A 25,276-nucleotide genomic window follows, 5' to 3' on the forward strand; every position below is an offset into this window, starting at 1 on the left:
ATTAAAAAAAAAGAAAAAGGAAAAAAAGAAGAGAAGAGAAAGAGAAAGAGAAAGAGAAAGAGAAAGAGAAAGAGAAGAGAAGAGAAGAGAAGAGAAGAGAAGAGAAGAGAAGAGAAGAGAAGAGAAGAGAAGAGAAGAGAAGAGAAGAGAAGAGAAGAGAAGAGAAGAGAAGAGAAGAGAAGAGAAGAGAAGAGAAGAGAAGAGAAGAGAAGAGAAGAGAAGAGAAGAGAAGAGAAGAGAAGAGAAGAGAAGAGAAGAGAAGAGAAAAGAAAAGTGTTCAGGGATGGGGTATCCACCACATTTCTGGGCAACATGTTCCAGTGTTTCACCACTCTCACTGTGATATATTTTTTTTCTTATATCTAAACTAAGTCTGTCCTCTTTCAATCTGAAACATTTTCCTCTTATTCTATCGCAACAGACCCTGATAAAGAGTATGTCCCCTTCTTTTCTGTAGTTCCGTAGTTCCACTTAAGATACTGAAAGGCTGCTATCAGGCCATCTAAGACTTCTCTGGGCTGAACAGATTCAGCTCTTTGTACCTGTTCTCATTGGAAAGTTGTATGATCTTTGTGGCCTTCTTCTGGACACAGTCTAACAGGTTTGTATCTCTCTTGTACTGAGGACTCCACAACTGGACACAGTACTCCAGGTCAGGCCTCACCAGTAGAGAGCAGAAGGGCAGGACCACCTCCCTCAACCTGATGGTCCTGCTTCTTTTGATGTAACCCAGAATATGGTTGGTCTTCTGAGCTGCGAGGGCACATTGCTGGCTGATATCCAGTTGGTCATCCACCAGTCCCTCCTTTTCAATAGGACTGTGCTCAAATATTTAATTCCCCAGCTTGTAGAGGGGGTTGCCTCAACCCGAGTACATCTTACATTATAACTTGTTGCATCCAGGTCCTTGTCCATTAAAGAGTTCACCCAAAAAAAACACATCTTTCCAATTTGAAGAGAAGGATATTGTGGGGCACCATGTCCAAGGCCTTACTGAAGTCCAGATAGATTACATCAGTGGTTATTCCTTTGTTCATTGATGTAGTGACACCATCATAAAATACCTAGGGTTGGTTAAACAGGATTTGCTTATAGTGAGAGGAATATTGTTTCCCAATTCTCTTCTTCCCAAATATTTTTTCAAGGGTTGTGTGATGATCATTTATCAGAGAAGGCCTTCTCCCTGTCTGTCTTACAATCTTGCTTGTGTCACTCACTGAAGGGATTAGAATCTCCTGGACATTCTTTTTCTCGTTGAGGTACCTGCAGAAGCCTTTTTTATTCTTCTTGGTACTCCATGCCAAGTTTAGTTCAAGCTGGGCATTGGCTTTACTAACCCCACACCTCCACAGTCAACTAAACAGGGCTCATTTATTATCTATTTTGAGGTATAAAATAAGTAAAAACAAGCACTGAACTGAAATGTGTCTATGCAACTGAAGCATTATAAATGGTTAACGTGACTTTATAAAACACTTAACACTACAATATAAAACTATTGGAATTTCATGCTTTATCTGATAAATAGAATGTTCATGCAGAATTGAAAGTCATAGAAGAAAAATCAACAACCAAGATAGCAAAGTTCTTTCAGGCATTACGAGTAAATAAATTAATCATCAGTTAAAATAAGAACAGCCAGTACTATTTTATTGTGGTGGACCTAAAACTAATTATTAGATACACTGATTAGAAAGTGAATGGTGATCCCACCATTATATGAAAAAAATAATTTTAAAGAGTACTGTTAGGGGAATACTTTAATGAAAATAATTACTAGTTTCAATTTAGTGAATGCAAACATTGAGTTCTGAATGAAAGTTGAAATGGGTTGTACAACTACTTCCTCGCACTACCACTGTTTGTTGAAACTAGACAATTCAGAAAATAATAGAAATAAATTAAGAAAGATTAATGATACATTTGTTTTTCAAATAATTATCTTCAACTCAATTGAACAAAGAATTATTTATTTTATCTCTGGATTTAGAATCATAGAATCACCAGGGTTGGAAAAGACCTCCACTATCATCCAGTCCAACAGCTCACCTACACCAAAATTTCCCCACTAAACCATATCCCTTAGTACAACATTTAAACATTTCTTAAACTCCTCCAGGGTTGGTGACTCAACCACCTCCCTGGGCAGCCCATCCAGCTCCTGACCACCCTTTTGGAGAAGAAGTTTTTCCTAATATCCAACCAGAACCTTCCCTGCTACAACTTGAGGCCATTCCCTATAGTCCTATTACCTGTTAGGCAGGAGAAGAGGTTGACCCCTACCACAACCCCTTCCCAGTAATTCCAGTACAAGGTCTCCCCTGACCCTCCTCTTCTTTAGACTAAACAATCCCAGTTCCCTCAGCTGCTCCTTACAAGACATTAAAATAAAAAACCCTTACTGGAAAAGCTTTTAAGACAAGATAATAAATAACATATATGCATTTACTTTGAAAACACTATACATAATTTCTACATTAAAGTTTCCTCATAGTAATATATATATATATATAATATATAAATATATATGTAATTTATAAGATATACACATTTTCAGTTTCTGTTGTTTTCGTAATAACTGAATTAAAAGGTACCACATTCTTTTATTTTGATGTATTCCACTTATTCACCGAGTATATTTCTGACCAAATATTTTTTTACTGTTCAAATTGTGATTTACATTCTCCTTACTTCCACAGTCGTTCTCAAGAGCTTTTTTGTGACTCAGCTGCTGAGTGGGACAGGTATACTCTATGTCTTGGAACAAAAGATTTCATCATTCATTTTTCATGTCCTATATTTCAAAATTTACTCTCTTCACACTTTCTGATCTTTTTTGATCTTGTACAATTTGTCCAATAAATCAGATAATATACAAACTTTCAGATACATAGAATCTATAAGACCACTGATCTATACCACTAGAATCTATAAAACCACATAAGACCACTAATATCAACTTGTCCAACCATCTACCTATAACCAGCACTGCCCACTAAACCATGTCTATAAGTACTGCATCTATGCATTTATCAAACACCTCCAGGGATACTGACTCCACCACTTCCTTGGGCATCCTGTTCAAATGCCTCACCTTATTTCTTAGAATATTTTTTTCCTAATATCCAGCTTGAACCTCCATTGGTGCGACTTGAGGCCATTATTACCTCTCATCCTATCAATAGTTAACTGGTAGATGAGGCCAACCCCTACCTTGCTACAGCATGCTTTCAGGTAGCTGCAGAGAGCAAGAACTTAAGCCCTCTTAGTGGTAAATAGTTGGCTGTATTGTTAATACGAAGCAATATTATATCCATTTATTATTTTTAATAGGAAACAATGTGAAAAACTACTTCATTCCTCTTATTTACAATTTAAGCTAGGTAAATGCATATTGATTATATATATTAAATAAAAAAGAATCCTTGCTTTACAGTGTTAAGCACAAAAATTACCAATTAAAAATTTCAAAAGAATTTTCTAGCTGCAGGTAACAAACCTCAGTACATGTAAGCACACTGTATGGCATATTTCACATAATTGTTTTTGTCAGATTAAATGTTCTTGAACTAAGTAGCATGTGAATACAAAGTTACTCTCACTGTTCAGAGTATTCAGTATAAAGGAATGTGCATACCTTTTCCATCGGGCAAAAGCTATCTGTACAGATCTGGATGCCAGCATGAAACATAAATGTTTGAATTAATCTCTGGAGTGTTAAGATGATGAAGGGACAGCCCCATGCTATACACAGGGTGTAAGAGACTATTATTTTATATCATTGCCTCAAAGTTTGCTGATGAACATGTCCAAACATGTCCAAGCCAGTCCTGGGAAAGGGTTGCGAAATCCTTTGTCTAAGGGACAAGCAGATGGGCATGTCCTGGGCTGAGATAAGCTGCAGCTCAATGGCCACTGAACACTCTTTTGTGCGGTACTCATCACCATGGGAAGATAACCATAACAGGAGATGCTTGCCTGGGGATTAGGATTTGTCACATAGGCAGGAAAAATGGAGAATAAAAAAGGGATCGACCACCATGAGAAGGGGTGCTCTTCCATCAGAAACCTCATGAGCTGATCCCTGCTGCTGAACTCCCTCCTGGGCCTGCTGCCTGAGACATGCTGCTTTCTCCTGGACCTCGCTGCTCCTTCGAGGTGTTCTATATCTGAACCCTCACGAGCTGATCACTGTTCGCTGCTGCCCCTCCCGGTGCTGACCCCTCGCTGCTTCTCCAGTGCTGACTGACGCTGTTCCTGGGCTGATCCCACACCGTTTCTCCTGTGCTGACCCGGTGCTGCTTCTCCAGGACAACTGCTTGCTGCTCAGGGCTGCCCGTCGCTGCTGCTGCTCTCCCCGCTTCTGCCACCCCTGCTCTTCTGCCTCGGACCGTCGGAGCCGCTTGCAACCGGACTGCCCCTGGGATCCTGGCTGGTGACTTTCCCCGCGTTGTACAAATCCTTGCTTCTTTCCTATCTTTCCTACCGCTTCCTTCCCTTACCCATCACCCACTCTAACTGGTAACAGTGTCCACCTTCCCCTTCCCCATCTCCCTGGTCAATATTGGTAATAAACTGGTCAGACCAACATCTGAACCGTTGCTTCTTAATCTCACGCTGTGTATACAGATAATCTAAGAACCTCGTCTCCCCCCTTTATATTGGATCGTGACACAGGGCCATTAACCCCTAGCTTTGTGCAAGGAATTGTTGTGTTATTACTACACTTCAACAGCTGACTGTTTTCAAAGCAAAATACACTCCTTTGAACTCAGTAACTGCTGATGGAAATTAATGCTGATGTTTATATTTAAGCTGCATGTAGAAGGTCTGTCAGGTTTGGTCAGCCAGAGATTGGTCTCTGCTGAGGCCGCTGGCATCCTATGCCAGTAACCTAACATAAAAAGCTATAACACAGAAAAATACCCTCGGGGGGAATACACACAGACATTAAATCTAACATATAGAAAACTGCCTGCATGGTGGAACACCAAGAAACTGGGACAGAAGCAGACATGACATCTCAAGCAGCTGTCTCCCTGGGTCCAGAGGGCCAGGCTGAAGTACACCAGAAGGCGTATGTCTCAGTTGGTGTAAGAATGTGGTGTGTGTTTCTGTGTCATGGGAAAGACATCACGCTTCTTCCACTTGTATAGATATGAATATATATATATTAAAAATTGTAACAAAGAACACAGTAACGTTATTTGACAAAGCAAATTCTCAGAGGCAAAACACTATTTTTCAGCATAGTCACCATTATTAGATACGCATTTTTTTGCAAACAATAACCAACAGTCTGCATGCCCTGTTCATAAGAAACTACACCAGCAGAGTTGACTCACTGTCATGGTTACCACTGATGAAACATACCACCCACCACCCCACTGTGCTCACATCCACTGTTTTGTCTCTATAAATGTTCAGCATTCCAAATGTGGAATTTTTCCACGTGAAATACTCAATTATACTCCTTTGCTTCATATGCCACTTTGTCAGACTGCCCCTCTGCTGCCATCTGTTGCACAGAGCAACTGTGAAATGCAAAACTGAACAGAGCATTGGCAGGAAGTTTCAACTTTTACTACCATACCTCCAACATTTGCCACTGATGTTGTGGGTCAACATAATACTGTAAGTGGCATGACTTTCAGAACAGCACTCACATATATCCTTATATATTTATGTATATATATCCATTGGCTAAATCATCAACAGACCTCTTAACATTCTGAAGGACAGCTTAGTATTGCTTTAAAATGGAAAGTACTAAGGTGCATTATCTGGATTTTTACAGAAAACAAACAAACAACAAAACAAACAAACAAGCAAATAAATAAATAGATAAATAAATAAATAAATAAATAGATAAATGAAACTGCAGAACTCTGCAGCCCAGAAATGGAAAAAGAGGCATTTGGTTTTGATTCTCATTTAATACCTTTCCAAAAGTGTTGTTTGCACAAACGTATTCCAAGGTGGGGGTGTTCTTTGCCTCAGCAAAGCAGAGGCTTCTGTCATCTAGCTCAAGGGACAGAAGTTTTCACAGTATTCATTGGGTATAATTTCTCTAATATTTTTGCTAAAATTGCTTATAATGTCTAATGATGAGATATAGTGGGACTCATTGACTTGGGCTGGCAGGAAAGAACACAAGTCAGCTGTTACTTGCTACACATGTAAAAAGGAAAAAATCATGCCACACTATATCTGTGCTCCTTCTCTATTTTAGATAAATCAGTTTCTATTAAAAAAAAAAAAAAAGAAAAATTGAGCTATTTCCCAGGACATATATGCATCATAAAACAAGCTAAGAAATGAAAAGCACTTCAACAACTGACATGCAGACAAATGGATAAGCTGGTTAATATGAATTTGTGTGTTTCAGTGGAAAGCAAATAACAAGTAAATACATGCTATGGTATTGTTTTTTCTTTTTCACAAGTTCAATTTGCAACTGAAGAAGATGCTGCAATTTACAAAAGGTTTGAAGAAAATTCAAAATTTTAATTTGAAGATTATTTTGTGAAATATACAAAAAATTGATACATTTATATTAGTAAAGAAAAAGTTGAGGGGTTATTTGATAACAGTTTGATAATAGCTCTTCAGCCTCACTGAGGAAGATAGAAGAGCATGTTATGACTGATATGTGAAATTACCTGTATACAAGCTTGGAAATGTTTGATATTAAAAATTAGGATAACTAACCATTGTAACATATCAAAAATATTATGAAGATGTGTAAGCCAGTGATAAATGTTATATTTTGGGGGAGAAATATGCCTAGACAGTGAAATTTTAAATTTATTTTACATGTGTCATAGTTTATTAGAATGGAGATATTTTGTTCCTGATTTTGAATTTCATATCTGTTGCCTGACATTGGCAGATCAAGATATCTTAAAAATAATGCTTACTTGTTCTGCAACAGGAACTCAGAAAAACAGTGGGTAGTTTGGTTTGTTAATATTAGCAGTCATAAATGTAGAATAATGACAAGAGATATCAATTATTGTTATAGTTCATACACAAGGTTCTTAACAAGAAAATCCCATGGAAAAAAATAAAAATCAGTTGCACAAAGTTTTTTTGATGATGGAAAAATACTACAAGAAGTTTTTGAAATAACATCAAATTTTCGAAGAAACAAGAACAGCAAAATATTCAACACATTTTAATATAAAACAAAAAACATCAGTCTTTTGAGAAATATATTACTATAGTTATTTTTAAAGACTCATCCTCTTTTTCTAGAAATGGTCTAAAACTAGACAGTGACTTTAGGTTTTTCCAGTATGGAAGATCACAACACAATTCTTTATTCCAAATCATTTTGGCGTCTCTTACAATCTGATGGTGTCATTTAAAATGTGGTTAAATCTCAAGTATACATATAACTATTAATTCAGCTTTCAAATCTATGTAGACTTACAAAAGATTATTGCTACTTCCTGTACATAGAGAAATTAACTTCTTTAAGAGCTTCATCTAGCACAATGAGGGTGTAGGATTGTTTCTAACACAGCAGCTGAAGTTAACACACTGCTCATACTGTCTACCAGCATACTGCTATTAAAGTGCAGTGTGATAAATCTAAATCTTTATTGTGAAAACCTGTACACTGGTTTCTAAGAAACCAAGATTTCTCTTGATAGTTGACCTTTGAACAAGATGAAATCCTCAACTTTAGAAATTATCCTAGTAAATAATGCCAAATCGTGGTATCCCACAACTTCAGTGCTCAATACTCACTGCTTCTAAATTTCTCTTCACAACAATAAAGACAGAAAAAGAACTGGTAGAATAAAGTCCTCCTGTATATTCAGTCTTTATATCTAAGTTCTATATCTTAAAATTAGAAATCCTATTGTCATCCCTGGGCTGTGCATAATAATTAACACCAGATTAAAGTGCAAATCAAAGACACATCCAATCTCAATTTGGCAGTCAGTTCATTTCATACACAATCTGGCATGAGATGTACAGAAGAAAATTTTAATTATTTCTCTTTATATCCTTGCCACATATATCTGAACTTTTTGTGCTGTAACTATTTCTGCAAAAGATCTGAGATATAATGCAGAACAGTATTCTCTAGGCACAGTTTTCTGTAGAAAACACATTCAGTCCAAAAACTTGCCTACTGTGCAGACATTAAAAAAAGTGACCATCAATAAACACAATATTTCAATTCAATTTAGTATTCTCTTAGAGTCAAAGAAGTAATTGATGCATTCTGTGCTAAGCAAATAAAGATACCAGGTGCCAAGGTATTTTATTAACTTTACTGTAAGAATAGTTAATTTATGGGTTAACTCTGAGTCAATGTATAGTACAGTATTGGTTTTAGTAGAAGAGCCATGCAAGTAATGGGTAACTAGACAGTTTACAATACAGAATCAGGTAGAGTTTTCTGGGGGAGTATTCCACTTTGGCGAATCTTGTTAGGGAAAAAAAAAAATCCATGTTAATAAATGTTATGCTGTTATGTGCTATACTTCAGTAGAAGTTATCAAAATATTAGTGTCCAAAATATGCTCACGAATTTTTTATGTTCTAAAACTCTATAATCGTTAAAAAATTGCTGTTAAATTTGCTGGAAAGTAGGAGCAAGGGACCATTTTTCATCCTCACTTAAGGCCACTACTCATGCCAGTGTAACTTGGATATACAAGGATTGTTTGCCCAGAATGGAATTATATTACTTCTTGAAATTTGTAACCTTTCTTTGTATTTATATGCTCACACACGTTCAGATTAAAATTTTCTTCATTAATCCCTTTCCTTATTACATCTGTTAACATAGATGTCCATAGAATTATAATAAAGTCCAGATTGCGCTCTAGTTTGTTTGTTGTTGGTGGTGGTTTTTTGTTTTGTTTTGTTTTGCTTTGTTTTGTTTTGTTTTGTTTTTTGGTCACAGAAAGGTAGTATAATATTTTTCAAAATCATTGTGTAAGCAGATTATGAAGTTTGAATAGGGCTGTATGGCAAAAACAAGAAAAAGACTGTAATCTCAATTTCAAGAAGATAAAATATTTGTGCATTTTGTCTTACTAGGATGATTCATTTGAGTTTGACACTTAAGGGGTAGGTACTGTGTAAAATGAAGAAATAAACTGATTCATAGATAGCTGTAAAAAAAGCTTCTAACATTTCCTGAATATACTGACATAAGTGGTTTCACTGATAGAATATATTTTCCTCACTCCATTGTCAAGGTCTTTGCAAGAAAACTAGGGCAAATACATATTTTAGAACAGTGCAATTGAACTAATAGAAAGAAATTTTAGGCTCATATTGAATCCCAGGATTTGACAGACTTTAGAAAGATAGTAATGCTAGTGGTATTTTGTAGGTAAGCAATCCAAGCTTCCTCTTAATGTATTTAAACTTGGTTCATATACTTAATTTCAAAAATTTAGTGCTCTACATGTTATCGTAAGTGTGGTAGAAAATTATACTGTAGGTCACAGTGCTCCCTTAAGACAGTTCTCTCACTCTAATGTTCCTGTCAGTCTGTGATGTGCTATGAATTAAAACTTCATACTTCTTCATGGTAGCCTGTAAATTAATAGGTGCAAAGAAAGCAATAGTGTTCTGTGAGTTAAGCATCAATTTCCTGCTTCTGTACTTCTCACTTCATACACTGTTCACAGGCTGACACCATTAGCAGCTAAGTGGTCTCTGCTTCTATACAGATAACACAGGCAAGAGATTTTACTTACAGACAATACTACTACATTAAATTAACTTAGCACCCTCTTTTTTAGGGTAAAAAACTTTGCAAAAGTATCAAAACACTTCTATCCATACAGTGATATATGTGTATATTATTTAGGGTAAAAGGAGGTGATTGCCCCTCCCTGCTCTGATGTCATGTGTTCCCATCTGGTGTCAGGCCTGGCTCTTCCAGTACAATGTAAAGCAGTCAGAGCAGGTAAAGAAGGGGACGAGAGAGGTATGGGAGGTCTGCAGTAATTCCCTTATGAAGAAACGTTGAGGGAGCTGGGCTTGCTTAACCTGGAGAAGACAGATCTCAGGGGAGAAATAATTGCGGACCTCCATTACTTAAAGACAGCTTACAAGCAAAAAAGTGACATTTTCATAGTACAGTAGTGATAAGACAAAGGGGAATGGTTTTAAACTAAAAGAGGACAGCTTTTGATTAGATATTAGGAGGAAATCCTGTGCCTCAACACACTCTGAGTAAAGAAACAGGTTGCCCAAAGAAGCTGTGGATGGCCCATCCCCAGAGGTGTTCAAGGCCAGGATGGATGAGGTCCTGGGCAGACTAGTGAGTGGCTACTCTGCCTATGTCAAGATGGTGAGAATTAGATGAACTCCCTTCCATCCAACATTCTATAATTCTATGATTACAAGATATAAAACAATGCATTTTAGATTTGTTCTCTTTAAAAACAAGCATCAGACCTTCTTCAAGATTTCTGTTATATATTAATATACAGATTCTACAAATCTATGGTTGAGCTAGATGATCTTGTTGTTCCTTTCCAACCTAATGTTTCTATGAATCTATTACCATTAACTTAGCATATTTACTAACTGGATCTTAACAAAAATTTCCTTTGTTTCCGGGCTTTTTTTTTAATAGTATTATTTCAATCAACCTGCATCTCTGAACATAAGATTAAAAGGAAAGCTATTGTATAAAAGGAAGTTAGCATTTTCTGACATCACTAGAAAAAGATTAGAAGAATTGGATATATATTTCAGCATTTTCCATCACTGTGTAGGGCAGTATCTGTGGAAAATGGGGAAAAAAAAAAAAACAACAAAAAACACACCCACAAAATGCTGATAAGGCTACCATATCTGTAACAAGAAAGACGGTCAGCCAGGCTTCACTGCTGTCCTATACAGCAGATGAAAATGTATCAAGATAGTCCTGCCTTGGGGGAAAAGAAAAGAAGATATGCCTGCCATCAAAACATGGCAACACCAATGATGGTGGTTTTCCTATAGGTTTGAGATGTTTTAGTTCAATGTGTGCAGGTGGTAGTGGTTAACTGAGTATACCTTCCAGGTATATTTGGAATGGCACACTGTAAAATCTGGTCTGACCTACAACTCAAAATTCTCACCATGGCTACTGTGAAGATCAAATTTCTCAGACACAAACCAAACGTACTCCACAATCCTGAAGCTGTTTCCAAACCATTACCAGTTTAAAGTCCTTCAAGCTATCTTCCAATCTACCCAAAGAAAATTCTTCTCATCTTACATTCACCATCTCCCCAGCTCAAAGCCCTAACTGCCTCCATGACACAAATTCTTTTACTGCAGTGCTAGAAACTTAGAGGTCACATACAAATTCAGACCACGCATTTCTATTTATTTGTTGAACTACTTATCATATTCTTTGGCTTTGTCTTCATTACGTAATTAGAATCTGAATCTGCCTCACTGTGACCAGCAAACTATTTCCTAATAAAATATATTTAGTACAATAGCAAAAGAATCACGTACAGCATCTCCAACAAAAAACATACAACTGTGTAAAGTTTCAGCAAAGTTCCATGGTGAAAAACAAGGATGACTGGATGACTGGATGACTGGATGACTCTCTAAACAGGCAACAGTAAATAAATTCTTACAAATAAATAATGTGATAGTTTTCTAAAGTGAAAAGGTTGGAATCAAACTGCTTCCATCTCATTCCATGGTCATAGCACCATCTTTCTCATTTGATGTAAAAGGAAAAGAAAATAAATAGAGCCTTATATTGACAAAGGAATATCCACAACCTTTTCCTGGTATATAACAACAACTTTATTGAAAGTGCATCCACATTCAATACACCTTTTCACAGTAAGCCAATAGATGGTGCTCTTCAGCTGTATAATCATGTAATTCTGAGCTAAGCAGTTCATGAATGGATCTATTTCCATGGTTGTTTATTTAAAAAGGTGATTTACACAATATTCTCACGCATTACTTTGTTATAGACCTCTCACAAAGTAAGAGGTAAGACTAAGATAGATTTCTATCTATCTAGAAATAAAAGAAAGAAACTGATTTGAATGCTACTGATTTGAATAGTATCGAGGAGCTTGTTCCTGGTATATATAAGTACACAAATTTATCTAAGAAAAACAAATTGCCATTATGAGTCAATTGCGGGAAGAGTTAATTCATTAACATAGAACCAAGTAGAGGGTTTCAAATAACTACAGCTACTTATGTGAAAACGTAAGCCAAGAATATAGCAATTTATTACTGTTGCTTCCCAAACACTCTCACTTCCACAAAAATTTTAATGGTCTTTCATTAGGGTATTGAGGTGATTCATAAGTAAGTCAGAATAGTACTAAAGATATTTTAAAATAGTATTAGGAAATCTATTTGGAGTAAAATTAGATTTGAAGTACAGTTAATTCCCTTCTATTGGCAAAAAAAATTGGAAAAAAAAAAAGGATAATAATTTGAGATCTAAATGGAAGCAGTCAGATAATGTTAGTATTGAAAACTAATGCAGAAAATAATTAGAACAAAATATGTTAACATTAAGATTTCAAGTTAAAAAGTAGTAATTACAGAATTATTCATATCATAATCACCTTTTGTTCATATTGTAATACTATATATTTTTTTCAAATGTTTTTAATTTTGCAAAAAACTATGGCAGAAACACAAAAAAAGACCAAGTCTGACTTATCCACAACTATGTGAATTGCTCAGCTTTAGCTCACCTGAAAATAGCTAAATAGTCAAAATCAATATACATATATATGTACCTATATCAATGTTGAGGGGTAGTGTTTGGAAAGATTTAAAAAGAGATTTTCAAAAGGATGGTTTCCCCAAGATAAATATATTTGTCAAAACATACCACATTCGTTCTGTACTTCTAGGTACTTCTTCATGCCATCTTTAGATCCAACCTTGCTTTCATTATAAATACAACATAACTTTAGCTGAAATACGAAGAGACATATCTAGAACCATTTAAAATGAGATTTAAAATGAGATTTAATCTATCTATCTATCTATCTATCTATCTATCTATCTATCTATCTATCTATCTATCTAATCTATCTATATTCTAAGAATTCACAATGCAGGAGCTTTTCAGCATCTTTAAGATAGACTCCATACAGAAGTTTTTTCAATCAGCTCCAAGAACTACTGCTCTTGGTATTGTAAAAAAGGACAACTCCAGATAAATATATATTACATCTTAGGTTTCTTTATGTAATAACAAATTAAGCAAGTGATTCAAATTCAGAAAGGTTTATTAATCTCCAGTATAACAATAATAACTTCCAGATTAAAAAATCTGCTCTACCTGATCATATTCACTTTGCAAGCACTAGTATTCATCTTTTTAAGCCCACTGACATTCATATTGATTCAAAGAAGAAAGCAAGAAACGCATTCACCTATATGGGAACATCCATCCATGACCCAGATCTATATAACTGCCCCTTACTTAGACAAAACACATCAATAACTTTGGACACTAATTGTATCATGGACACAAAATGAATAGTGAGGTAATGTCACTTGATCTATATTTTATAGACTAATATCATTAAGATAGACTGCATGCATATTTTTCAAATAATACTTTGAAAGTAAGAAAAAATAAAAATAAAAAATCCCTTTGTCCTTTTCAGTGCATTGAAAAACAAAGCTACCATCAGCTAGATAAAATGAATACTGACTAAACATCTGAAAGAAGGTTTAGAAACATGTGAGGCATAGAATAATATAGAATAGAATGGATGGGACCAGAATAGAATACATTATCTCTTATACAGATTTTAAATATGCATGAGACTATTTTTCCTCAGCATGTAGATTCTATTTGTTCTAACATTTCCATCACTTTACTTAATCGTTCCTAAAAAGTTCATCCAGATTTTACTGTAATCGTGACAGAACTGCTCATAATGTTCTTGATATTTCTGGAGAGGGAAAGTTAATCTAGAGCCACTGCACCATTCACTAAAACACTAGAAAATCACTAATTTTGACTTATTTTCTTTATTCTCATTCTCTTTCTAAGTTTTCCAGTGCTAGCATATCTGTGTTTCCGGGCTTTTCAGTAGGAAAATATTTGGCTTATTCTACAGCAAATATTCCTTTAAGAGAAAGGACCTTCATAATTAGCACATCACACTAATAACACACGTCTTCTAACACAGAATTACTGCAGAAATCTGTAGACATGATGCCAGATACAATAAAAGGCAACAATTAAAAATAAAGTCACATTTTAGGGTGACATACCTCTAGACCATTAGTTTTATGTATGGAATAATTTCACATCTAAGCACAGCTGATTTTAGCAGATTACAGCATGCACTACATTTAGCATGGCTCCAATGTCACTATGGTAACCGTTCTGGTTTAAATATAGCTGAATGTGTATCATCATTACAATTTATCCAATAATTCCTTAAACATTTCTTATAAAACTTCCTATAGCTTCTGCAAACTTTTAGTAGTGACCATAGGAACATACCATAAATTCTAATTTTCATTTATTTATTTATTTACTGTGATAAGATTAAGCACGCTAGTAAAAATACAAGAGGAAAAAAATGAGAAAAAATATTCAGATTAAATTCTAGGAGAAAGAAGATTCTTATGATCTTTCTGACTTCAGGCACTACTAGTGATCAATACCATACAAGATCAATACAAAAAATGTACCCTTGGCTTTATATGTATTCTTATACATCAACTATTATGAGAAATCTTCAGGGGAATGGATATGTATATGTAAATGTGATGGCATGTAAACTACAGAACCATAGGGACATGGAATGTAATACAACCCTTATATCTATATGTCAAACTTCAGTAGCAAGTGAATTTCTTGGATTAAAGTTGCAAATATGTAATTCATGTAGCTATTAGACCCTATCTCATAAAACTGAATGGACAGATTCTTATGTTCTGTAATAAGATTCCATTAACTCTTTCCAGATTTCAGCATCTGTTCCTCAGAACTCACAATAATAAAAACTTGGAAATGATAAACGTTGCACATGTTTCTGCCTGACAGTGAGGCAAGTGAGGTATTCATACATTATATTTCAGAAAGTAAGATACAAGCACTTAATTTATACAAAGCTATTTCAATGGCTGCTGTGGTCATGTGGAAAAATAGGAGAGTAATCCTATGACAAAATCCAATAGTATCCCCAGAAGCATGCACATTTTCATTTGACAGTTTTTTAACACACCAGATGCTACCTAGAACTTCACAAAATTTATTTCATTGCTTATGACACAAAACTGAGATTCATCAGATCTCCAGAAAGGGCATTCTGAAAATAATATGTCGTCCACTTCTGAGCAGCAGGTCTATGTTGGTCATACTTGTTTGTTGTTTTTTCCCCAAAGGTTACATTTCATAGCAATGGCATATATGGCAAATACAAGACATTGTTCTCAGAAAGGAAAACAATATAACGCCTCTATAAGTTGCTTGCAGAAAACCCCTTAATAAAGACTGTTCTGTAATTTTATCAGTTAAATTAACCTATAAGAAGAACTATCATATTTTACTTGGTACAGAGAAAGAAGTTTTAGGTTTTTTTATTAGAATTGCTAATCCTGAATATTGTTAAACACTAATACTGCTAAGCCCTAATATTCCAAAGCCAAAATTTTTAACGAGTCAACAAAAAATAAAAATACATGCAGGCATGAGAACAGAAATAGAACTGAATTACAGCTGGTTTAGAATAAGATGACATCGATTTGCTCTCTCTGTGTTCCTGTTTTTCTGTGAGGCTGAGTTTTGCTCAGAAAGTACAATATCATGATAAGCCAACCACTCAAGATGCAGCATCTGCTAATGTGCTTGTACCAAGTTCAAATGTATAACACCAACGAATGCTCACTGCTAAGAGACTTTACCAATATAATCTTGAAGACTGAGGAAAATGAAGACTTGGAAAGTACTAGAAACAGACTACTTTATTGTTTTCAGCCCTGGAGGATGAAAGAAACCAAAGGAAAATATCTAACAAAGTGGCTATTCCTCACAGATTGAAAGTACAGCTGCCCTTAAATAAATTTTAAAAATACTTAGAGGAAAACAGAAACATGGATTGTCACAAGATCTCTCACTTACCATATCGAAGGTGCTTCTGTTCCACTGATCTCTAAGAAGTCATATCCTTCCTCCAGCTGGAAGTCAGTAAAGATCAAAGCAATAGTATCTCCTGGTTCAGCCAATATGGTCCAGGTGCAATCAGCATTATTTTCATACTCTGATGGGAAGTGAGGACTTGAAATAGTTCCACTTGTCCCACGTAGTGTTCCTCCACATGCTCCTTCAGCTGATGAACAGAATAGTGATTACTAATGCAACTGCATTTTAAATAAGTGAAGCATCATCCTGTCTCTGACATAATGAACCAAGCTTTCTCTGCTGTACAGATAGCACCCACAAATATATAAATACAGAGAAATAAAATTCTCTCTGAAAAAAGGAACATTTTCTGGCCTTAAATCAACAGATTTGTAGGTATTTGTTTTGTTTTGTTTGACTTATTTTCCTTAGTTCATGACAAACAAGGATAAATTCAGCAGAGACATCTAGTACAAACTGATTTGAAGAAATCATAGTTTGGTTCTATGAAAGTATCCACACAAGTAGCTTAAGAAATACATGAGAAGAGAATCACAAAAATTCAGTTAGGCTCCGTGCTATGAGTTTAAAAATATTTCTAATCTACTATTTAATTTCTTTCAACTATAAAGAACTGTAGAAAAATATATTCCTATAGATTAAAAAACTCAAAATCTAAGAAGCATTAATAAAATCACATAATTCATTCTACAGTTATTTGTTCTGAATTGGGACGTTTACAGATGGCAAATAATTTCAGAATGCTTTATTTCCAGATGGACTTTCTAAGGTTCACATATCATCAGCTAATAATACTTTTTCTTTTTTATGGTTATTAACTTAATTTAAGAAATACTGAGTGTAAGAATTTTTGGTTCAGTCTGGAATGTTGTTCAATATGTTAACAGAGCAGAGATTGAGCAGACTCTCTGTACTTTTGCTTTTCCCCTAAGATTTTATGGAAAGCTTTGAAAAAATTCCAAGTGTTCCTAACAGAGAGTATTAAAGCACAATTAAAAACAAATTCATATGCAATTCATATGTATAAAAAGTTAAAAACTCATCAAGTTTTAATATAATATATAACAAGTGTTATAACGTGCCTATGGAAGCTATAGCAACAACAATTAAAATATATTTGCATAGGTGAATAATCAGAAGATAAAAGTTTCAATTTTTACCCATTTTATCATCTCTACTTACTGCAATAATCATTAGGCATTATTTACATAATATAAGTGCATGTGGAGCTTTGAAAACAAACAGCTTGACAAGGTACATGACATAAAGAATTTACAGTCTAATTAGAATAATAACTGAATAGCTAATTGAGGCAACATAAGGGTAGGAGTAGAACTGCTCCTTTCAATCACAGTTGAAAGACTGTCAGTGAAAATGATTTATAAAGGAAGACTTGGAAGAAAAATAATTCATATGAATGAAAGAAAGAAGAAAACTGGCTGGATATTTTAAAAAGGAGACTATTGAAAGAGGGTAAAAAGATAACAAGGGATTAAAATTAAAGGGAGAACTGGGGGAAAACAGACCATTGGTGAGACTATAAAGAGGAGCAAAAGATGCTGAAAACATACAATCTTGCCCTTTTTTTAAATTTTAATTTATTTGACATAAATTGTAGGATCAGAGAATCATAGTATGGCTTAGGTTGAAAGGGATCATAAAGACCATCTAGTTCCAACCCTTGGCCACTTACAGGGCTGCTACCCACTAAATCAGACTGCCCAGGGCCCCATCCAACCAATCTTTGAATGCATCTGGAGATGGGGCATCCACAGCTTCTCCAGACAGCCTATGCCAGCACCTCACTACTCGCTGAGTGAAAAATTTGTTCCTAACTTCTAGTCTAAATGTTACTTCATTTAGTTTAAAACCATTCCTCCCTGTCCTATCACTATCTACCTGTGTAAAGGCAATCTTCTTCCTGCTCATAAGTACTAAGTATTTTAAGGCCACAATGAGATCTCCTCAGAGCCTTCTCTTCTCCAGGCTGAACAAGCCCAGCTCCCTCAGCCTGTCTTCATAAGAGAGGTGCTCCAGGCCTCTGACATCTTTGTGTGGTCCTCTTCTAGTCCCATTCCAGCACCACTATGTGGCAGAAGCCCCAGACCTGGATTCAGTGGAGCCTCACAAGGACAGATCAAGGGGAAATGTCTTCCCTTACTCTGACGACCACTCCTCTTTTGATGGTGCCCAGGATACAGCTGGCCTTCTGGGCTGCAAGCACATACTAATGTTGGATTGTGTCAAGATTTTATTCATTTTTCCTTCACTCAAACCCAGAAGTCCTTATCAACAGGGCTGCTCTCAATGTCTTCTACTCCCAGTCTGTACACACATCTGTATTTGCCCCAACCTTGCACTTTACCTTGCTGAACATCATTAAGTTCACAAAGGCCCATTTTGCAAGCCTGTCTAGATCCCTTCAGGTGACATGCCTTTATTCTGTTGCATCAACTGCATGACTCAGCTTAGTGTCATCAGCAAACTTGCTGTCCCACAGTCTACAATAAATACCTTAATAAGCAATGATCCCAGGATTGATCTTTGGGGGATACCACTCGTGACCAGCCACTATACAGACATAGAGCCATTAACAGAAACCCTCTGGCTGCATACATCAAGCCAATTCTTTTTCTACCAAATAGTCCAGCCTTCTAATACAAATCTCTCTGATCTAGAGATGAGAATGTGATGTGTAAATGCATATACATCCTTAGCTACCGCAAACTTTATAACCTTCATAATTTGCTGGAACACAAACAGAGGAGGGCAGTTCGTTTCAGTAAATATAATGACTTCTTGTACGGGCCCTGGTATTTTTGTTCCCCTCATTTCCTGGCCTGAAATTCAGTGCATTCTGAAAGAGCCATTGTGCCTCTGATGAGAAAGGCAAATGGGAAATGTAAAGAACTCACAGATAAAGACAGGGATTAGAGTCAAATGCCTGATGCACAATACATTTAAAGAGCATAAGAATTTTAAAATTATAGAATATATAGTGATAAATAGAAAGAGAGGATCACAATTTGTTATCCAGAAATATCTAAAATGATGTTTTCTTCCCTTTTTATGTTAAACTCCATAGTTTTCAAGTACTTAACATAGGATCATCAACTAACAGAGCAAAGAACAAATTATCTTGATACTTCATCTGCTGTACTTCATTACAGAAACTAACCATGAGTTATTGATGTCCAGTGTGGTCATCATCCGTATTAGAGTTCGTGTGAACCATTAAATGAAAAAAAATAAAAAAGAAAAAAGAAAAAAAAAACCCACAACCCCCTGCTGATTTCCACTTCTGTTTTTCAGGCTTTACACTTCTTCATGTTTTCCATACCTATGTATATTTATGTATTTAGTTAGCTAGTTGTTTTATGAATCAAAATAAAAGAAGAAGTAGGCTAGGAGCTCTACTTAATAAAATGTATATATTCTACCTACATTTTTGAAAGACAATAAGGATTCTTTTCTCATCTATATACTTACTCATCCATCTTTTACTTTCTCAATCATATATTTACTAGGTCAGCCAAAACATTTTGGTACTGTCTACTTGCTATTATGTTCTGTTATGACAACATTCTCAGTGACACCATCTCCCATTCTGCTTAAACTGGCATTAAGAAACATATTAATGGGAATTTCAGTGGTACCCAGTATTTATGCTGTAGAGCACTGCATTAAGCTTTGAGCTGTGAAGCTTTGACTTTTACAGCTGACAAAGAAGGCTATGTAGTTAATTACTTTTGGTAATTACATACAAAAATCTAAAGTTATACACTGTACATTATGAACAAAAAATGGGGGAACTCAGGCTACTCCATCTATCTGCCCTAGAGGAATGCACAGCTTTTTAATCTATCTAAGAGCAGCATTTCTATGAGATCTGCAAGAAACCAAGTTAGCTCAGAAGTGGAAAGCAGATATTAGTCAGGTAGGAACATAAAAAACTGTAATGTCTCTGACATTTATTACATGTTCCAGAAGCCTGTGGTTCGGAGAGTTCCTCATTTCGAGATGACATCCACTCTAAGGCAACCAAACTTTTGAATGTTGTATCACAGTAAATCACATAAGAGTTAGCATAGGTATGCAGGATGTGCCCACACTACTTTTGGGTAGCGTGTGGCCTTATCGGCATAAGTTAATGTTTCAGCAGCAGGCCTGGGAGCTAGTTGACTCACGGATTGATCACAGAATATCAGAATTGTAGAGGTTGGAAGGGACCTCTAGAGATCACTGAGTCCAACCCCCTGCCAAAGCAGGATCCCTAGACCAGGTTGCACAGTAGGCTCCCTGGCAGGTCTTGAACCTTTCCCTCTCTGGGCAACCTGTTCCAGTGCTCTGTCACTGCACTGTGAAGAAGTTCTTACGCACATTTGTGCGGAACTACCTATGTTGCAGTTTGTGGACATTTCCCCTTGTCCTATCGCCACATGCCACTGAGAAGCGTCTGGCCTTGTCCCTTGGCGTCCTGCTCCTTAGGTATTTATAGATGTGAATCAGATCCCCTGAGTCTTCTTTTCTCAAGGCTGAACAGACCCGGGCCTCTCAGCCTTTCCTCATAAGTAAGTCAAGGTGTATCTCAAGGTGTTCCACACCCTTTATCATTTTTATAGCCTTCCACTAGACACTTTCAAGGAGATCCCTGTCTTTTTTGTACTGGGAAGCCCAGAACTGGACATAATACTCCACAATCACTCCCTTTGGCCACAGTTTTCTATATTAGATGCTTCTGAGAAACTAGGACATTGCTTGGAAACCTTAATGCACCACTGTGCTTGGAGGAATTTTATAGGAGATACTGCCTCAGGCTTCAATGATTCAAATTCTTAAGTGATTAACAAATTGGTTGTTAAAACATGCAAGTAATTAATTCTAACCACTCGTGGTTATTTTGAAGTTGTGAGCAACTGCACAAACTGCTGTTTCTGTCAGTGTAAATGACTACCTGAAGTGTAAAGCTACAAATATTTGGAACTCTAAGTAGTAAGAATTGAGCGCTCAAAACTGAGGAAGCAAGAATACTAGATGAAGTATGTATACAAACACATATGGCTTGCACCCTTGAAAAAATATGTACAAGAAATACATGTGGTCTAGATAAAAGAGTAACAAATATACCATAGAATGACTGAATCCATCAAATCATAGAATGGCTTGGGTTGAAAAGGATCATAAAGATCGCCTAGTTCCAATCCCTCTGACATAGGCAGGGCTGACACCCACTAGATCAGACTGCCCAGGGCCCCATACAAGCTGTTCTTGAATGCCTCCAGGTATGGGGCATCCACAGCTTCTCCAGACAGCCTATGCCAGCGCCTCACTACTTGCAGAGTGAAAAGTTTGTTCCTAACTTCTAATCTAAATCTCCACTCGTTTAGTTTAAAACCATTTCTCCTTATCCTATCACTATCTACTTGTGTAAAGTCAGTCTTCTTCCTGCCCATAAGTTCATTTAAGTTCTTTAAGGCCACAATGAGATCTCCTCAGAGCCTTCTCTTCTCCAGGCTGAACAAGCCCAGCTTCCTCAGCCTGTCTTTATAAGAGAGGTGCTCCAGGCCTCTGATCATCTTTGTGTCCCTCCTCTGGACCTGCTCCAACATTTTTTAGTGCTGGAGGCCCCTAGTTCAAAAACAACACTCCATGTGGGAGCTCACAACAGCAGTGCAGAGGGACAGTCACCTCCTTTGTTCTGCTGGCCAACGTCTTTTGATGGTGCCCAGGATATAGGTGGCCTTCTGGGCTGCAAGCGCATACTGTTCGCTCACGAAGAAGTATGGAAAAATGAAAATAATCACTATGTAATCGTTAAATATATTAAAAATATTATTTATTCCTAAAACAAGAAAGGATCTTTTCAACAGAACTGTAAGGACTGCTCTGAAAGTCATGCCTCCTATTTTGTTACAATGGCCCACAACATCAGAGTTGGATGTCTGAGATAGAGTAGTAGAGACTGAGCTTTCCCATCAATATACTATTTACTTTTGTTGCCATGTCATAGATGGCAGAGGGGCAGTATGACAAAATGGTGCTTGACATTGAAATGTGCATAACACAAAAGTATATAAGGTTCCTCCACATGGAAAACACTGCACCCACTGACATTCATCAATGCTTGGTGAATATTTATGGAGACCAAACAGAGGATGTGAGCACAGTGAGGTGCTGGGTGGTGCATTTCAACAGTGGCAACAGGAATGTGAAGGACAAGCCACATTCCAGACAGAAATGTACAGCTATCACACCATGAAATTCATCTCAATCTGCTCATTCACATGGAGCAGCAGATTACTACCAGGGAACCATGCAGAGAGTGAATAACAGCTTCAACATGATGGAAATGATGACAACAATTGTAATACTGCAAAGTTTGCACCAGGTGGATCTTATGAACGCTCACACAGGAATAGAAAGTACACAAGTTTATCAGGACCTACTGAACAAATACAAGGCTGAATGGGATGGTTTCCTGGATATGGTAGTGACATGATATGGCATCATCACTACAAGCTGGAATCAACATAATCCATGGAGTGGCAACGTTGAGTTCCCCACTGAATAAAAAGTTCATGATACAGCCCTCAGTGAGAAAAGTGATGTGCACTGTCTTTTGGGGTAAGACAGGAGTTATCCTTCTAGATTTCCTGGAAACCTGTACAAACCTTTGACTTTGACTGCTACATCACAATGCTGACAGCTCTTTCCAGAGTCAAGCAAGAGAAGAAGATAAACTTTCTCTTGCAACATGGTAACACCATGCCCCATGTTAATTTCAACACCCTGGAGAATAAACATTGATAATCTTAGCTAGACTGTCCCACTACATTCACTGCGTAGTCCGGACTTGAAACCTTCTGACTTGCATTTGTTTGTGCCAATGAAAGATGGACTAAGTGAACAATATCTTCCTATAATGATGCTATCATAGCAACTATGAAACATTGAAGTAGGTCATTTCCACCAGTGCAGATTTTTGCAAGCATAGAATCCAGGCTCTTGTTCATCACTAGCAAAAATGCAAAGCTAATAGTGGTGACTGTGTTGAAAAAATAGTGTTTTGTAGCTAAGAGTTTGCTGTATCAAACAGTTGCAGTATCTGTTGTAGTCCTCACTGAAATAAATAGGAGGTATTACATTTGGTTCAATCTACATAAAAATCTGATAAGGCAAGTACTCCTGCATAAATTAGATTTTTCTACAATTATTGTTAAACAGATATCCAAGGATGGGATAGGAACAGAAAATGTATCTTAGAGAAGTTCCTTATTGAATTTTCTTATATATTTTTGAACATTCAATTGCTTTTACTGGATTTCCTTTTCCTTCTGCCACAAACATCTTCAGAACTACAATACACTGTGTTCTATATGCCATTGTTTTACCCCAAAATAATAATGCTAATTCAACTGTCAAATAATAGTTTATTGCATAACATACTCAAATAACCTTTAAAAGTGATTTGAAATCTGAATTGAAATGATCAGAACTGATAATTCAACTTCAGTTTATACTGATAGATCCTTGTATGAAAGATCATTTTATTACATTGCTGTTGTAATAGAACTGATAAAAATATAGCTGTGAATTAAAATACAGGTGTTTTTCTTTTCTTGCTATGTCACTTGTAGTCATTTCCTTACCCTTTATCACATGCAACAGAACAGATGCAATTAAAAAGTTAACATTCTATAAATTCTCACTGAATGACATATTGTCATTTTAAGTCACATTTTGTAAGGCTTATCAATTAAAGAGAATTGCAGCTTTAGACAGTTCAAAATGAACCATGGGCACAAATTATTTAGTATGGCTCATTAAAAATATCACTGAAACAGTTTTTCATACAATTCTTTGTTTAATGGCATTTTTCTGTAGCTCATCTGTGAAAAAGTAAAAAATTGTACCTCATAATAAAATTCTTCAGTACAGAAAGAACTGCTATGAAATAATCACAATTGATTACTTCCACTGATATAAGATTGGATGTTTGAAATATGGTTAATATGATGGGGTAGTTAAATTACTTTTAGGAATAAGACTTAAACATTACAATTTTATAATGTCTTACTGATAAAAATCTAGAAACAAGCAATAGTACACCAATGCCAAGTTTAAAAATAAATCTAAGCATGTCGTTGCCAACTGTCAAGCTGCTGAACAGACAGATTCATAAAGATGAAAATCATGGGTAAGTGTTAAAATGGCGTAGTGCTACATCAGACAACTCACTGATCTTACCTAACTCTAATCTAGGTCAGCCAACACTTTAACCACCAAAAGATACAGCTCCACTTGTTTGTTTCCTATCACACTTTAGTCTTGTATAGACCTTATTTGATAATGATAGGACAAGGAGGATTGGTTCTAAACATAAAAAGAGGAGATCTTGGTTAGATGTTAGGAAGAAATTATTCATTCAGAGAAAGGTGAAGCACTTCTCTGAGGAGCTGTGGATGCTTCATCCCTTGAGGTATTCAAGGCCAGGCTGGATGAAGCCCTGGGCAGCCTGATCTAGTGCATGGCAACCATGCCCATAGCAAAGAGGTCGCAACTAGGTCTTTAAGACCCCTTCCAACCCAAGATATTCTATGATTCTATAATTTATTTTGTTTAGTTAGAAGCCAAACACTGTCATTCTTTTCTGTGTTTTAAAAACTGGAAACATGTCAAAAGATTGTTTTTTCTTTCCTATATGTAATCCAGATGTATTGTAGCACAGATGAGTGTCTTCAACAGTTTGTCTCACAATTTCTTTGTTTGCAGTTGATCATCTTTAAATTAATTAAATAATCTTTAACCCATGCATCAAAGATGAATTTACTTTCTCTTTGGGATTTTCAAAGGAACCTTCAAAATAATTTGGATTTATTTCCACATATAATGGGATTTTGTTAAAATTGCAGAAATTATCATGGTTAGCTACTTTCTAACCTGGCAGAAAAGTTCAGTTACTAACTGATAATATGTGCTTGACCAAACAGAATCCAAACCCCAACTATGCTACAATTATCTTGCAAAACACATGGTTTTAAAAAAGGATAGCAAACTTAAGATTTTTGACAATTAATCATCAATTTGTAATTTCATCCTCTGTGTCCTATAGAAATAGAAGATCAGTCTTCTGCATAT

General features: G+C 36.1%; 1 protein-coding gene across 1 annotated transcript in view; it reads right to left on the minus strand.

Annotated features, from left to right (window-relative positions):
• Window positions 1–25,276, minus strand: part of CSMD1 (CUB and Sushi multiple domains 1) — a 966,006-nt gene that overhangs the window by 428,297 nt on the left and 512,433 nt on the right. The window contains exon 5 of the mRNA XM_065730794.1: window positions 16,118–16,325. Within this exon, the coding sequence (XP_065586866.1) occupies window positions 16,118–16,325 (208 nt within the window). The remainder of the gene's footprint in view (window positions 1–16,117; window positions 16,326–25,276) is intronic.

Source organism: Cyrtonyx montezumae, unplaced genomic scaffold (genome assembly GCF_038088225.1).
Source record: "Cyrtonyx montezumae isolate F1298 unplaced genomic scaffold, pur_monq_1.0 scaffold_13, whole genome shotgun sequence".
In the NCBI taxonomy this organism is placed as follows: Eukaryota; Metazoa; Chordata; class Aves; order Galliformes; family Odontophoridae; genus Cyrtonyx; species Cyrtonyx montezumae.